The sequence below is a fragment of the Caretta caretta genome, chromosome 1 (genome assembly GCF_965140235.1).
Source record: "Caretta caretta isolate rCarCar2 chromosome 1, rCarCar1.hap1, whole genome shotgun sequence".
Classification (NCBI taxonomy): Eukaryota; Metazoa; Chordata; order Testudines; family Cheloniidae; genus Caretta; species Caretta caretta.
Window position 1 is genome coordinate 238,012,957 of NC_134206.1, and position 16,608 is coordinate 238,029,564.

The 16,608-nt window shown below is 39.9% G+C and overlaps 2 protein-coding genes across 2 annotated transcripts in view; one reads left to right on the forward strand and one right to left on the reverse strand.

Moving 5' to 3' along the window:
• Positions 1-374: 374 nt before the first annotated feature.
• On the reverse strand, positions 375-1,268 carry CAPZA3 (capping actin protein of muscle Z-line subunit alpha 3). The gene has a single exon (XM_048836341.1). The coding sequence runs from the start codon at positions 1,266-1,268 to the stop codon at positions 375-377; it is 894 nt and encodes a 297-aa protein (XP_048692298.1).
• A 536-nt stretch (positions 1,269-1,804) lies between these two features.
• Positions 1,805-16,608, forward strand: part of PLCZ1 (phospholipase C zeta 1) — a 121,434-nt gene continuing 106,630 nt past the window's right edge. Inside the window, exons 1-3 of the mRNA XM_048844374.2 lie at positions 1,805-1,868; positions 5,175-5,377; positions 9,330-9,564. Of these exons, the coding sequence (XP_048700331.2) occupies positions 1,805-1,868; positions 5,175-5,377; positions 9,330-9,564 (502 nt within the window). The remainder of the gene's footprint in view (positions 1,869-5,174; positions 5,378-9,329; positions 9,565-16,608) is intronic.

Genomic DNA, 16,608 nt, shown 5'->3' on the forward strand with positions numbered 1-16,608 from the left:
TTCACTCCATGCATCTGAAGAAGTGGGGTTTTTTACCCACAAAAGCTTATGCCCAAATAAATCTGTTAGTCTTTTAGGTGCCACCAAACTTCTTCTTGTTTTTGTGGATACAGACTAACATGGCTTCTCCTCTGATACTATCCTATCTCTGACAGTGGTCAGTGCCAGCTGAATCAGAAAAAGACAGGAAAATCCTTGCATTAAGAAAAACATCAACCAGTAATAACTTTTAGATATTACTGAACTGGATTAGATTCAAAATGGCAACCTTGTGGTAAAAGGCTTTATATTCCCCATAGCCAGAAAAAAGTCAAATGAATAAAATAAATCCACTTTCCATAGTGATCGTTAGTTTTATTTGGGCTATATTTTACTCAAACAGTGCACTTCAGGACACTCAGTGGCACCTCACAACTGGAAATATTGGCTTTCATGCTCTGATTGGTCAGCAGTTTATTCCAGTTAATGACAGTGCGAGTGACTGGGAGCTGCCTTTGTAGAATTTTTCTCCAGATTTCATCTGTCAAAGCTTGGAAGTTTTCCAGCATGGCAATGTGAAATTTGTTGTCTTCAGTTTTTATGAGTTTCACAAAATCTATGGCCAGCTGGGCTGGGTCAATTACATGCAAGGTCTCTTCAACAGTCTTGCAGACTGTCATGTGGAGATTAGCATCTTTAAAGTAGTGTACTTGCATATGAATGGCCCCTGTAACCTGAGTAATAACTGGAATCTGGGAAAAAGTCCATTCACCTTTCCAAAGGCAATTCCAGAAACCCAGCTGTTTGTACTGATGACCTACAATACAGACCACAATTATCTGCCTGTTTTTCAATTTTTTTCTAAACACACTGCAGTCCCCTGAAGGAAAGTGACTATTCACATATGCCTTTAAAGCACTATTTAGGGCTGTTCTCCATAGCTCTGTCTCATCCCATGCTACCCTATGGAGCTGAAATTTGTTTGATATTCCACTCAAGTGATCAAATTTGAAAGAAAATTTATTTTTAGGGTCAAAAAAGCTATTTCCTCCTAGGTCATTGTAGTGAGCCACCAGCACATTGGTTCCTTTTATTCGGACTAAGGTGAAATTGTTCTTATTGTGATGGGCACAGACCTGGGCAGCCTCTTGCCTCATCAGGTCATCGTCCTGGACCAGAATACAGAGATCTTCAAAAACACTGCAGAATTCGCCTGGACGTGCCTGATACAGCAGATGGCATATGACCCACTCTTTCTCTTCCTTAGACAAATCACATTTGTTGGACATTGTGGTATATTTCTGTGGTGGTGAACCTGAAATGAAAGCATGAACAATTTGCTAATGTGAAAATTGTTATTAAAAATATTTTAGAACACCTGAGGATGTCACAGCAAAAACGTTTCTTGGTAACATCCAGAACTTTTGTGTGTGCTCTAAAGCTGTACCTGGAAAGATCTAGAAATATTAGTGAGATCAAAAGAAAATGATTAAACAGAGCTAGAGCTTTTGCAAAAATTGTCACAGTGGAAAATATTTACTGGCAGCACATGAAAAACTAATTCTCCTAAGCTATGGCCATGTTTATGTTATGATATGGAAGACGGTTGGCTAGGGATCCACAAATTAGGATACCAGAATGAAAACTCAACTATGGAGAGCTTCAACATGAATGTTTTAGATAACCAGAAACATACTCAGAAGATGCAATGCTTTTGATAAAGCAACAATGAAATAAAAAGACTGGAAAATAATAGACATAGTAACAATAAAAATCACCACCCTGGAAAGCTCAAGAACTTTTGATGATGTAACAGTTTTCTGAAATGGCCTCTCTGGCGGGATCCGACTACGGCAGCGGAATTGGCCCAGCTGTGCCGCGTTGCCAGGGTACCGTGTGAGCGCGGGAACAGGTATCAGAGGAACAGCCGTGTTAGTCTGTATTCGCAAAAAGAAAAGGAGTACTTGTGGCACCTTAGAGACTAACCAATTTATTTGAGCATGAGCTTTCGTGAGCTACAGCTCACTTCATCAGATGTATACCGTGGAAACTGCAGCAGACTTTATATACACACAGAGATTATGAAACAATACCTCCTCCCACCCCACTGTCCTGCTGGTAATAGCTTATCTAAAGTGATCAACAGGTGGGCCATTTCCAGCACAAATCCAGGTTTTCTCACCCTCCACCCCCCCACACAAATTCACTCTCCTGCTGGTGCTAGCCCATCCAAAGTGACAACTCTTTACATAATCAAGTCGGGCTATTTCCTGCATAGATCCAGGTTTTCTCACATCCCCCCCACCCCCATACACACACAAACTCACTCTCCTGCTGGTAATAGCTCATCTAAACTGACCACTCTCCAAGTTTAAATCCAAGTTAAACCAGAACATCTGGGGGGGGGGGGGGGGGAGTAGGAAAAAACAAGAGGAAACAGGCTACCTTGCATAATGACTTAGCCACTCCCAGTCTCTATTTAAGCCTAAATTAATAGTATCCAATTTGCAAATGAATTCCAATTCAGCAGTTTCTCGCTGGAGTCTGGATTTGAAGTTTTTTTGTTTTAAGATAGCAACCTTCATGTCTGTGATTGCGTGACCAGAGAGATTGAAGTGTTCTCCGACTGGTTTATGAATGTTATAATTCTTGACATCTGATTTGTGTCCATTTATTCTTTTACGTAGAGACTGTCCAGTTTGACCAATGTACATGGCAGAGGGGCATTGCTGGCACATGATGGCATATATCACATTGGTGGATGTGCAGGTGAACGAGCCTCTGATAGTGTGGCTGATGTTATTAGGCCCTGTGATGGTGTCCCCTGAATAGATATGTGGGCACAATTGGCAACGGGCTTTGTTGCAAGGATAAGTTCCTGGGTTAGTGGTTCTGTTGTGTGGTATGTGGTTGTTGGTGAGTATTTGCTTCAGGTTGCGGGGCTGTCTGTAGGCAAGGACTGGCCTGTCTCCCAAGACTTGTGAGAGTGTTGGGTCATCCTTTAGGATAGGTTGTAGATCCTTAATAATGCGTTGGAGGGGTTTTAGTTGGGGGCTGTAGGTGACCGCTAGTGGCGTTCTGTTATTTTCTTTGTTAGGCCTGTCCTGTAGTAGGTAACTTCTGGGAACTCTTCTGGCTCTATCAATCTGTTTCTTTACTTCTGCAGGTGGGTATTGTAGTTGTAAGAAAGCTTGACAGAGATCTTGTAGGTGTTTGTCTCTGTCTGAGGGGTTGGAGCAAATGCGGTTGTATCGCAGAGCTTGGCTGTAGACGATGGATCGTGTGGTGTGGTCAGGGTGAAAGCTGGAGGCATGTAGGTAGGAATAGCGGTCAGTAGGTTTCCGGTATAGGGTGGTGTTTATGTGGCCATTGTTTATTAGCACTGTAGTGTCCAGGAAGTGGATCTCTTGTGTGGACTGGACCAGGCTGAGGTTGGTGGTGGGATGGAAATTGTTGAAATCATGGTGGAATTCCTCAAGGGCTTCTTTTCCATGGGTCCAGATGATGAAGATGTCATCAATATAGCGCAAGTAGAGTAGGGGCTTTTTGGGACGAGAGCTGAGGAAGCGTTGTTCTAAATCAGCCATAAAAATGTTGGCATACTGTGGGGCCATGCGGGTACCCATAGCAGTGCCGCTGATCTGAAGGTATACATTGTCCCCAAACGTGAAATAGTTATGGGTAAGGACAAAGTCACAAAGTTCAGCCACCAGGTTAGCCGTGACATTATCGGGGATAGTGTTCTTGACGGCTTGTAGTCCATCTGGAAATAGCCGAACTTGATTATGTAAAGAGTTGTCACTTTGGATGGGCTAGCACCAGCAGGAGAGTGAATTTGTGTGGGGGGGTGGAGGGTGAGAAAACCTGGATTTGTGCTGGAAATGGCCCACCTGATGATCACTTTAGATAAGCTATTACCAGCAGGACAGTGGGGTGGGAGGAGGTATTGTTTCATATTCTCTCTGTGTATATAAAGTCTGCTGCAGTTTCCAGGGTATGCATCCAATGAAGTGAGCTGTAGCTCACGAAAGCTCATGCTCAAATAAATTGGTTAGTCTCTAAGGTGCCACAAGTACTCCTTTTCTTTTCGGGAACAGGTAAATCACCTTCCGCCCGGGAGCGCGAGGGGCCGGAGGAAGCGGGTCTAGTCGCGTGGCCTGGGGAGAGCGAGGAGGGGCGGGGGGCGTGCCACGTGGCCGGGCCGTTTGTGGCGTCACAGGCCCCCCGCGTGCCGGCCGGCGCTCCGGCGGCGACGGGTTCTCTCTTCCCTCTGGGCAGCGGCGAGGGCGGTTGGCCGGGGAGGGGCGGGATCCCCGCGCGGTGGGGGAGGCGGGGAGGAGGGGTCCTGAGAGGAGCCGGGCCGGGGTGATGCCGCTCTGGGAGCCGCTGCTGACACCATCGGAGTGACCAGACCCCGGAGAGGCGCAGGGCGATGCGGAGTCCACCATGGAGGCCAAATATCCTTATCATCGACCCCACCCCAGCCCCAGCCCCCGCCGCGCGAACAGGGCGGGACAGACTCCCTCTCCGCCCCTCCCACGTGCACGGGGCACGTCCCTAATAGAGAAGACCCCGCCCCCGCCAGGTCTCCCCGACCCCACAGTAGGGAGACACACTCCCCCCCCCCGAAGAAAAAAAGAGTCCCCATTGGCCAGTGAGCTCCCCATACGCACAGTGCAAGGCCAGCCCGCCTTCCCCCAGACCTCCCCCCCAACACCCCTCCCTCCTCTGACGCTGTTTTGAAACCCCATTAAGCTCTTCAAGCCACCCCCATTAACAACCCAAATCTTCTTCATTGTCACTCAACCTTGTGAGCCTGTTCACACCTGGCTCCCCATTGCTTTCACACTCCTGCACCTCTTCTACCCTTTTTATTGCTTTCCTCCACTACCCTATTTTCTTTAATCTGTGAATCCCCCACCCCCTTCACTCTTTACCCGCATTAAACCTTACTCCTTTTCACGTTTACTACCATTGGATGTCTTAACGCATCTGTTTCCATTTATTGTCTATGCCATTTCATCTTTCTTATCCCTTTTTGCCTTTCTTCCCTATAGGCTGCTCTTCCTTCTCCAGCACCCTTTAGCCCAGCATTGTAACAGAATAAATAACAGAAATATTTTTCAGTTAATTATTTGGAACCAGAGATGGAGAAAGTATAATAGTAGAAAAATCGCTAATATGTTTGGCTTAAGAATCAAATGCATTCCCCCCCCCCCAAAAAAAAACAACAATTAAATGCATTACACATTTCCTTAACCTGTTTTTCCTTACATGGTTTTTGTCCATCATTCAGGATGAGTTTAGAAACGGAAAGATTAATTTAGACAAGACGTTGAAATTACTTGTTAAGTTAAACATCCCTTTTGATTACGTTCATGTAAAATATGTTTTTAAGGTGAGAAAATAGCCATGTATTGATGTAAGTATATTCAGAATGACCAGACACCTAAGGGACTGTTTGGGTTTTTTGGGTGTTTTTTTAAAAAAATATTTTTGTTAAATAAATGTGCCAAATTAACGGCTGAGTGGACAAAAGCCTTGTATTTATCTGTAGCATGGCATAGGCAGCATCAATACAATCTCTTTCTTACTGCCTCCCCAACATGTTCTTGGATCATCCCTAGGTGATAGGAGGAGAATTTAGTCTCCACAAAACCAATACCCTTTTTAGTTTCATTAGAATTGATGATGTTTACATCTTACTATAAGGAATTGAATTAACTACAAAATTAATTTAACAAAGGCCACTAATCAACCACCAGTTGGCAAAGGGTTTACTGCAGTGTTTGGATTTCAAACACACTAATAATTGTCAAAAAGATAATTAACCAATAGGATCTCAAAGAGTCAAATTTGACAACTATTGATCAAATTTGTGTTAATTGTTATTACAAGAATAATAATGATTTGAAATGGAATGTGCATAGTTTTAAAATAACATTTACAAGTCTCTAGTTTTAAATTAGCACTGAAAACCTGGCAGGTAGATTTCTTTGTAGAATGGTAGATAATATCAACTTCCAAAAATGTTGACTTGATTCTATTGTAGGATGTTCAACATTGAAACTATTGTATTGAAAAGAAATCTCTTCCTATTCCTATCCTTTCCTACTCTATGAAAAATTTTCTAGAAATAATGTGACCATTTATTTTTATGAAGTAGATATTTTGTGGAACAGAAAATTCATGGCAATATTGGTGTACCCTTATGGTAACTTTGTGTTTATGAGACACTTTTGCAGTTGCATTCATTTCATTTACTTGAAGGTGTTGACTTTGTTGTATGAGGCCATATGTGGCTTGGATTCTGGCTACCTGAAGAATGACTTCTCAAATCATAACACCACCATGACAGTTCAGGTTAACTAAGGTGTTTCAAGATAATGCTCTCCAAATTTAAACATCGAGGCTGATGACAGAGCATTTTTGATGGAGGACCCTCAACTCTGGAATTTACTTCCTGTAGCAGTCTTACAAAGCCTGAGTGTGCTGACCCTTTGGACGCTCTTGAGAGTTAGCAGATTTTGAGTTTATTGCTTTTATGGGCTTTCTGTTACGTTTTTTTTGGGGAGAAATTTTAGGTAAATGACTGTAGACTGAAAAAAGAATAATTACTTGAAGGAGTGGCCTGTGTTGAATAGGAATGATCTAATTGGATACAGTACTATTACAAATTCATTGCTCTTTAAGAGAGAGTTGAAGGGCTATGACTAAACAGTTCATTCTGTATGAGAGACACATATGCAGGTGTTTTACCAATGTACTGCTTTTCTTTTTCTTTCCTTTTTTAAAATGTAAATATCTTTTTCTGGCATATTACTTTAGGTAAAATCAGAAGAAATGGGGAGATTAAGGTTTGTTAAAGAATAATACATTTTCTGAAGCTTTCATTTAAACAGGAAAGCCTTTTGTTAAACTTACTACATTTTCTGAATAGCAAAGAGTTGAGGTGCATTAATGAAACTAAAGATATGATAAGGAACTAGAGACACAGAGAAATCTATAGATTGCAGTGCTATTGTAGCCATGTCGGTCCCAGGATATTAGAGAGATATGTTGGGTGAGGTAATATCTTTTATTGGACCAACTTTTGTTGGTGAAAGAGACAAGCTTTTGAGCTTATACAGACCTGAAGAAGAGCTCTTTGTAAGCTTGATAGCTTGTGTCTCTTTCACCAACAGAAATTGATCCAGTAAAAGATGTTACCTCACCCACCTTGTGTCTCTAAAATAAATCTGTAGTAATCTTTCTATCTAGATACTTATATAGCCCCCATTACTGTAGTTTCCAAATGCTTCCGTGGAGCTGGGAAGTTGCAATTTCTCAGTCAGTACTAAACATTTATTACTAGCTTCGTTCAAGCAATCAGTAATAAGATACTAGTTTGGAAAGGAATTAATAGATTATTGTAAGAAGCCCACCAAATACTTTTCTGTTGCATTGATTTTGGTTACTTAATACAATTTTTAGTTTTACGCCAGTTTACACATTTAGAAATCTATTTCACTAATGACTAGATTGCTCAGGAGGGAACTAGTAATGTAATATTGAATCTTTCATCTCTAGGACATTGTTTCAAATCCATCCTAGATTGGTAGTGAACAAAAATCTTTATCAAATGATAGTTGGTCATTTTCCTTGTCAGGCCAGTTTTTACTAGGCACTAGCCACCATGGCTGACATAATATAAGGCACTAATTACTATCCTCCATGGTAGTCTCAGGGCTTAAGAACTGAATAATACTAAATTTCTCTCAACTACAGTGATGATCTTTGTAGAAGAGAGTTCAAGCACATTGGTAGAGGGTAGTGCAATGAAGTTTTTATTTAAATTTCCTGTGCTGTGTTTGTTTTGCAAATAAACAGAGCTTGTTCAGTCACAAGGGCTAGCACATTATGGCCCCTTTTATGAACAATAATTTAAAAAAATTAAAGAGAAAAAATGTACACTGGGAAAACTGAATTCCATATATTATTTAGACAATTTTAAAAGATAAATTATTTTGGTGAGTCTTTGAAAAATGTGTATGCCAGAGATACTCAGTTACCCTCATTCTAATTTATTTCTACCTCTTTTTTCACCGTTCTTATTTTCTAGTGGCTTTTGATAATCAAACATTGAAATGAATCCATATTCTAACATTTTAAAAGCTCCATTTACAAAAAACATATGTATAATTTAGGAATTCTAAGTGTATGAATAGTTGGTCAGAGCTTAACTGATCTTAGTCTCTTAAAAGTGGAGCAAAGTCATATCTTTAAACTTGAAAAAAACATCTTAGATGTGACCTGCCATAGGACTTTGATCTTATGATAATTTGCAAAAAGAAAAGGAGTACTTGTGGCACCTTAGAGACTAACCAATTTATTTGAGCATGAGCTTTCGTGAGCTACAGCTCACTTCATCAGATGTTTACCGTGGAAACTGCAGCAGACTTTATATACACACAGAGAATATGAAACAATACCTCCTCCCACCCCACTGTCCTGCTGGTAATAGCTTATCTAAAGTGATCAACAGGTGGGCCATTTCCAGCACAAATCCAGGTTTGAGGGTGAGAAAACCTGGATTTGTGCTGGAAATGGCCCACCTGTTGATCACTTTAGATAAGCTATTACCAGCAGGACAGTGGGGTGGGAGGAGGTATTGTTTCATATTCTCTGTGTGTATATAAAGTCTGCTGCAGTTTCCACGGTAAACATCTGATGAAGTGAGCTGTAGCTCACGAAAGCTCATGCTCAAATAAATTGGTTAGTCTCTAAGGTGCCACAAGTACTCCTTTTCTTTTTGCGAATACAGACTAACACGGCTGTTCCTCTGAAACCTATGATAATTTGATCATTCTTAATTCACTTGTTTGAGGAATGTGTACTCTTCCTAATTTTAAAATAGAGCCTTACAGTATTTACAAAATTATTTAAAATAGTAACTGTTGATGTGTAAGAATATATTTACTATTTCACTATCATGATAATCGTTCTTTGTGGTACAGTTTTATGAAATTTAAATAGATGTTTCAGTACAAGATTTTGTTTTGAATTCATGCATTCTAATCTGATAATATAAAATATACACAAATATTTTGTAATTGACAGTATGCAGCGTTGTTATGCAATACAATTTAAACTTAATTACTTAAAATAATAGACATTTTTAAGAACCAAGGCCAAATTCTAAGATTTACTATCTGCATCACCTGTTAGAACAGAATAGTATTGGATCATGACCATGTACTGAAGAAACATTATGGCTCAATGTTTTAACTGATATAATGGCTCTGTTACATTTTTACATTTTAATGCAGTGATTTTAATGTATGTTTGTACTCAATCATTTTTGTTTTCAGAAAACAAGTAATCAGCGGAAGACTGGAACTATTACTATCGAAGAATTCAGGGCAATTTATCGAGCCCTTGCACACAGAAGCGAAATACATGAACTTTTCTGCAGTTATTCTCCAAACCGCAAAATTCTACCTGAAACAAACCTGATTGAGTTTCTCAGAAAAGAACAATTTGTAATTGATGCTGATGAAGCAATTGCCTCTGAACTCATTGCAAAGTATGAACCCATTGAAGAAGGTACACTATATCTTTAACATAACACAAATGTTGGATTTTCAGATTTTATTTTACTGTGTTACTATTTATGTATGTATGTATATTTATTTTTGAATACTTAACTGACTATAAAAATATTATGAAATGTATGAAAAATCTGTAAACTGTGTAAGATAAGTATCTGCTTTCCTAAATAAAGTAAGAGAGAATTTGAGATTTGTTAGTAAGCACGTGGACAGAATATTAGTTGTTTTTCAAATTCAGATCCTTAAACTACGATGGATATATTATCACAAGAAATCTTTAATACATTCACCATAAATTTATACAGGATATGGCTCAAATGTAGGACACACAATTTCCTATAGGTAGGTGATTCAAATTCCAGTTTTGTACCCCAGACCGGTCCAAAAGTTGTATAGGGTATCCTGTGTAGAAGCATTTTATGTAAGATCATGGAAAAATATGGCTAGCCCTGAATATTTTGTTAGGCCCATGAGAAATGTGAAATGGCTCTTGCTGTGCTGGGCTGTAAAACTGTCTGACACTTCTTGTTGATTGAACTAGTCTATCAAAACTCATTTTGTTTTATTAATCAAGATGAATTTGAATCACGTGCTAAAGAGATGAAAAATGAAAACTGTATGTCCTTAGCCAAATATCCTCTCCATCATATGATATTGCTCTTCAACATTAGCTTACAATAGAAGAATAAATACATTAAAAATGTATTTTAAATGTGCAAAAGTAAAATGAAGTTTTGAATCATTACTTATTTTGTAGCTAGAGACCTTTTTTTAATTTGTCTTGTTGATACTTGAAGACTAAGGACAATAATTATTAAAACAAGAATAAATCGTATCAGAACTAAATTATATGTAACTTACTTTAGCTTAAAAGATCTGTTTCACAACCACATTAAAATGAAGATAATTTTTTGTGAGCTCCTTAATAAAAGAGTTTGATTTTGTTATGTTATTTGTAAGTCAGTTTTTGTTAGTATATTGTTATCAGTTCAGTACAAGATAGGACATAGCTTACATGTCTCCGAATAGTACTAGCTTTTGATACATTACTTCAACCATGTCATTATTCAAGTCTGAATGTGTGTTTTTAAAATACTAATAAGTATCTACGTTTCTTTCAAGTAGTGACAGTCATACTTTTGGAGTGGGTACTTACACATAAGACTCACAAAGTTGAGTTGAGTGCTGTTGGGAACTAAGCAAAAATTGATACAATCAAGACCCTGTATACTGTGCGACAAGCTGAATCTAAATTCTGCATTAAGGGTCCAGACTGTGTGCAAACTCAGTAAAATAATACAGCATTGGTGTATACTTAGTTCACATTTTCAAGAGTTACTTTGCAACCATGACAACTAGAAATATATGTATTAATTAAAAAAGAAAAATCAAAGCTTAGATTCTGAAGCATAATTCTGGGGGAAGGGGAATTCCACTGCAAATGCTATGGCCATGGAAAACACGCAGCCCTGAATATAACCCACTTATGCTATAAAACATAGCCCCAACAATAAAAATTAGTTAATTAATTACATTGTCTGCATTGTATTAAATTTGTGTGTAAGTACAAACAAATGTTGATAATACACCTATTTGGATTCTCCTTATGGGACATTCCATTAGGAGAATTGCTAGTATTCTCTATCTAGTGTTTTTGATTGCTCAGTATTCTGAGTGCAAAATGGATCATAAGAACGGCCATACTGGGTCAGACCAAAGTTACATTTAGCTCAGTATCCTGTCCTCTGACAGTGGCCAGTGCCAGGTGCCCCAGAAGGAATGAACAGAACAGGTAATCATCCTGTGATCCATCCCCTGTTGCCCACTCCCAGCTTATGACAAACGGAGGCTAGGGACACCATCAATATTCTCAACCAATTTAATTTTAAAAGCACCCAAGAATGCTTAACCAGTTGGATTGTTCAGTTAGCTGAACATCTCCCATCTCTTTCTGGAAGAGAATTGATCTCTTGTGGAATATAAACTACAATATAAAGGCTCTTCCACTTTAATTGCTATGGTGTGAAATTATTTTCAATTATACCTATGTTCTGTATGATTTCATAATTCTTTTCTTGTCTCTTAAGCTATCAAGGAGTGGTTGGACTAAGGTTTGGGGGTAGTTTTACTCAGGGACAGATCCTTTTTTATTACTTGGTGGGTTTTTAATTTATGAAAAATTATATATAGGTATATTACAAAAATATTAAAAATAAATGTACTAGCCTAAAAGTTGTCGTCTTATATTACTTTTTTCCATTCCCTTTTCTTCTTCTTCTATGTCCTGATTTCATTCTTTTCTTAATTCCATTTTGTTTTTGTTTTTCCTATTATTTTCTGTATGTCCCCTGTTCCTTGGCATTCTCCTCTGCCCAGTTTCTCTTCCGCTCCAGTTTGATCCATCCACTGGAAATAAAGGGAAAAGAGAATTGTTAAGGATCATATATCCCATTGGCTCTTCCCACTGGCTCTCAACTTGCTAAGAGATAAATGAAGTGCTTATGTGGAGATGGAAGATCTTCAGGGGTCCCTGATCTCCCTTTCTGACTGCTACCTCACTGCCCTGGGTATAGTGTCTGGGAAGACCATGGATTTGTTTTGCGTGTAATAGCCCAACTACTTCTGCTACAGTTTAGAAAGTGAAGGCTGCCTTAAGTGATGTAGCTTCTCTGCTGAGCTTCATTGCTCTGTGTGACAAGAGGCAAAATTTGCAACTTAGCTGAGAAGAAGCAACACAAGGGCTAATTATAGCTCTTTTTGGGAGCTGAAGTTCAGACATACCTCTTGAAATTAACATGGGTGGGCTGCCATATGTTAGGTGATAGATCTCCCAGCCTGAAGGGCAGTCTGTCTGTCACAGTGATCCAGGATTGGAACCTGCACACCATTAACAAATATAAAGCAAGAAGTCACAGAACACAGGTCCCTCAAAATGAAGTAGTTGTCCTATTATAATAACATTAAAATTTCATTTGTTTTTCCACATTAAGATATCTTGGCAGCTTCATTTTCGAAAGGACAGAGCTGCTAGAGTGTGCATCAGAACTTTTATTCTTGTATTACAAGAATGAAACTTATGAGCTGAGTGCAGTTTATATACTACATATGACCTATAGTCCCAGAGCACTTTCCAGAACTGTTGAGAGAGCTCTCTTTCACCCTCCAAGAGTCCTGCACCCTTCTTGCGTGACTTCCTTTGCTTATGGGCCAGCTGGCCTTTTCAAATTGGAGCAACTCTAGGCTCTGTATTGGTTCTGCCCCTGTTCCATCTACTGTAGGTTCTCTGAGCTGTTGCTTCCCAGCCTGAGGCACTGCTGACAGCAAGCTGAGGAAAATCAAAGCTCCAGAGGGGAGAGAATATTTCCAGCTGGGGCAATATAGAGCTTGACTCTATTCTCATGGTCTTGGCATAGAACCCCCTGTTGGCCTTCCTGATAATACAAGAAACTGAGGGATTTTTGATGCTTTATTAAACATTTCTCACTGTCCAATCAGAGCTGTAAAAGCTTGGCATGCAGCCAATGCCCTTCTGAGGTTTTATTTCAAGATAGAAATCTTATATTGAAGTTAGTCACCTTACATTTTCTGAGATGTAATGTGTTAATACTATATTAAGTAAAACTGCACAAAAATGTTTTATTATTTTTGTAAAACTATTTTTACTGAATAATATGGTAAAAAGTATTAATAATAGTCTGGTCTGACTACCCAAGAACCTTGTGTTTATCCTCGTAATGTCTAGTTTTAGTTTTAATTTTAAATACTAAACCAAATACTTGTTTGTTCATCTGTGAGGAAATTGTCTTAATAATTGGAAATAATAATATTCAGTGAACACCACTGTGGCTCATGCTTCTGTTAATCAACAGATAATCCCACTCAGAATTATTTATTGGAAAATTTCAAACACGATTGACATGATAGCTCACTCATATGTAGTATATTATTAGTCCATTTTGTACAACTGTCATTCTGAATTGTGTATAGAATATTCTTAATCAGGATGACCTATTGAAATCCTGTGTCAACCTAACCTTATATATTGCAGTAAGTAAGTGAAGAGGGCAGATTTTGACACTTGATTGACTGGTTCACAATTAGTAATAGCCATTTTCTGATAAGCTTGATAGCATTGATATGTTAAGGTGAAAACAGCGAATAGTGACCAGGCTTTATATATGTACACTACATAAAAATATCTATGAATGTTAATATCTGTGAAGGTAAGAGACTTTTTAAACGTATGAAACCAGATAACTATAAATTTGCTAATCGTATGAGGGAGCTTATATGTGTGTTTATTCCATTAACAGTGTGGAAAGTTCTCAAATTTGCTTTCACAATTCAAATTTCAGACATAAATATACTGTATGAATAAGTTATATGGTGTGCTAAAGCTTTCCAGTTTTGGGAAGTGCTCCATCATCAATGTGAGACTCATACCTGACAGCTGTCCCTTATTTAACTTTCAAATTTGACCTCTATCCTATACAAGCCTTCTGTTATCTCTCATTTATTGTTATAAATTTAAATCAGAAGTCTTGAATCATAAAGTGAGATTAAAGAAAACATCTTTAATACTAAATTAATGAGTTCTACATACCTTTAAGCTCTGTATTTTTCTTGTATGATCCTTTCTCCAGCATTTGCTTGGATGGGATTTGAGGGATAAGATGTAGATCTATGAATCAGACATGCCAAACCTACCAAAAAAAAAAAAAATCCCCGCAGAAATTGGGTTTGTTTTTGGCTTAATTGGCTTGTGAGTTGCTTGTTTGGCTTGTAGCTTGTTGCTTCTTTTTTTTTGATCGGCTCCCAGCAAGCCGGGGCAAGCAGGGGCAAAGGGGGGGAGAGAGTCATGGGTGCACAGTGGGCCCACCACAGTCCCAGACTACACCCCGGGGGGATCTAGTCAGATAGAGTGTTGGGGTTCTTAGGGATTGGCTTGTTTTGGCCTTGTTTTGAAATGGGATTAGCTTGATTTTTGGCTTATTGTGAAAGTCGGGGTGCTTATTTACCATGTGAAAGTTGGAAACTGCTATGAATGCTTATTGCGGTCCTGGCTGGGATGATTTAATTGGGGATCGGTCCTGCTTTGGGCAGGGGTTTGGACTAGATGACCTCCTGAGGTCCCTTCCAACCCTGATATTCTATAATTCCTCTTCACTATTTTTGAAGTGGGGGCCACTTTGCAAAAAACCTTCAATGTGAGAGCCACATCAACCCGACACAGACAGGTGAACACTCCCAAGTTCTTTGTTGGTTGATATGGTAATATTACCGTTATCGGTAATATTGCTTGGGCTGCAGGAGGGAGTCTGGGAGGGGGCTCAGGGCTGGGGCAGGGACTTGGGGTGCAGGAGGGGCCATGGAAGGCTGGCTCTGGGAGGCTGGCGGTTGGGTGGTGGAAGAGCTATTCAGAACCTGCCCACTGGAGGGGGCGGCACTTACTTTGGACAGCCCCGGCCCGGCCCCACACTGCTCCTGGAAGGGGCCAACGTGCCCCTGCGGCCCCTGGGGGCGCACGTGGCTCTGCGTGCTGCCCTTCTCTGCAGGCACTGCCCCTGCAACTCCCATTGGCCACAGTTCCCTGTTCCCGGCCCTTATCCCCTTGGGTCTTGGGGGCATGCTGGCCACTTCCGGGAGCAGCGTGGGGCCGGGTCAGGCAGGGAGCCTGTTTTAGCTGCAGCCCCACTGCGCTGCTGGAGAGTGTGATCAACTGAGAGCTGCATTTAGGGTCCATTGGAGCCATCACTAGCTTGCGGGCCTTGTAGTGAAGGACAGTGGCTTATTGTTACTATTTGTCATGTGGTAGCTTGCAAAAGTCCAAGTTTGGGAGCCTACTGTGTTAAGAATTACACAAAAACTTTGGAAAATACAATCCCTGCCTTGAAGACCTTGCAAATTCATATTTTGTAGGTGATAGCAGAAACCTAGCACCTATATATTTTAGCATCTAACAAGTTATGCAGAATTGCAGCTATCCACAGTGTTTATCTGCAGGTGGAAGTTCACCATTAGTTTATCCTTAGGAAGTCTGTTCTTTTTCCAAAAGGCATTAGTAGGAGTTATATGTGTATCGATTGCAACATAGAACCCTTAGAAGTTAGGAATTATTACTTGTTGGTAATGCTTTTATTACAGCAAAACAACAACAAAGAAAGTAAAAACTATTTTCTTACTGGAGTGGTGGAAACAAGTATTATACTTTGCTTTTAGAATACAAGTTGTAATTTGACAGGTTTCAGAGTAACAGCCGTGTTAGTCTGTATTCGCAAAAAGAAAAGGAGTACTTGTGGCACCTTAGAGACTAACCAATTTATTTGAGCATGAGCTTTCGTGAGCTACAGCTCACTTCATCAGATGCATACCGTGGAAACTGCAGCAGACTTTATATACACACAGAGAATATGAAACAATACCTCCTCCCACCCCACTGTCCTGCTGGTAATAGCTTATCTAAAGTGATCATCAGGTGGGCCATTTCCAGCACAAATCCAGGTTTTCTCACCCTCCACCCCCCCACACAAATTCACTCTCCTGCTGGTGCTAGCCCATCCAAAGTGACAACTCTTTACATAATCAAGTCGGGCTATTTCCTGCATAAATCCAGGTTTTCTCACATCCCCCCCACCCCCATACACACACAAACTCACTCTCCTGCTGGTAATAGCTCATCTAAACTGACCACTCTCCAAGTTTAAATCCAAGTTAAACCAGAACATCTGGGGGGGGGGGGGTAGGAAAAAACAAGAGGAAACAGGCTACCTTGCATAATGACTTAGCCACTCCCAGTCTCTATTTAAGCCTAAATTAATAGTATCCAATTTGCAAATGAATTCCAATTCAGCAGTTTCTCGCTGGAGTCTGGATTTGAAGTTTTTTTGTTTTAAGATAGCGACCTTCATGTCTGTGCATGAAATATGCAGGAAATAGCCCGACTTGATTATGTAAAGAGTTGTCACTTTGGATGGGCTAGCACCAGCAGGAGAGTGAATTTGTGTGGGGGGGTGGAGGGTAAGAAAACCTGGATTTGTGC

What these genes read in the sequence shown, in the direction of transcription:
- CAPZA3 (XM_048836341.1), bottom strand. Translation starts at nt 1,268, where the DNA reads ATGTCCAACAAATGTGATTTGTCTAAGGAAGAGAAAGAGTGGGTCATA.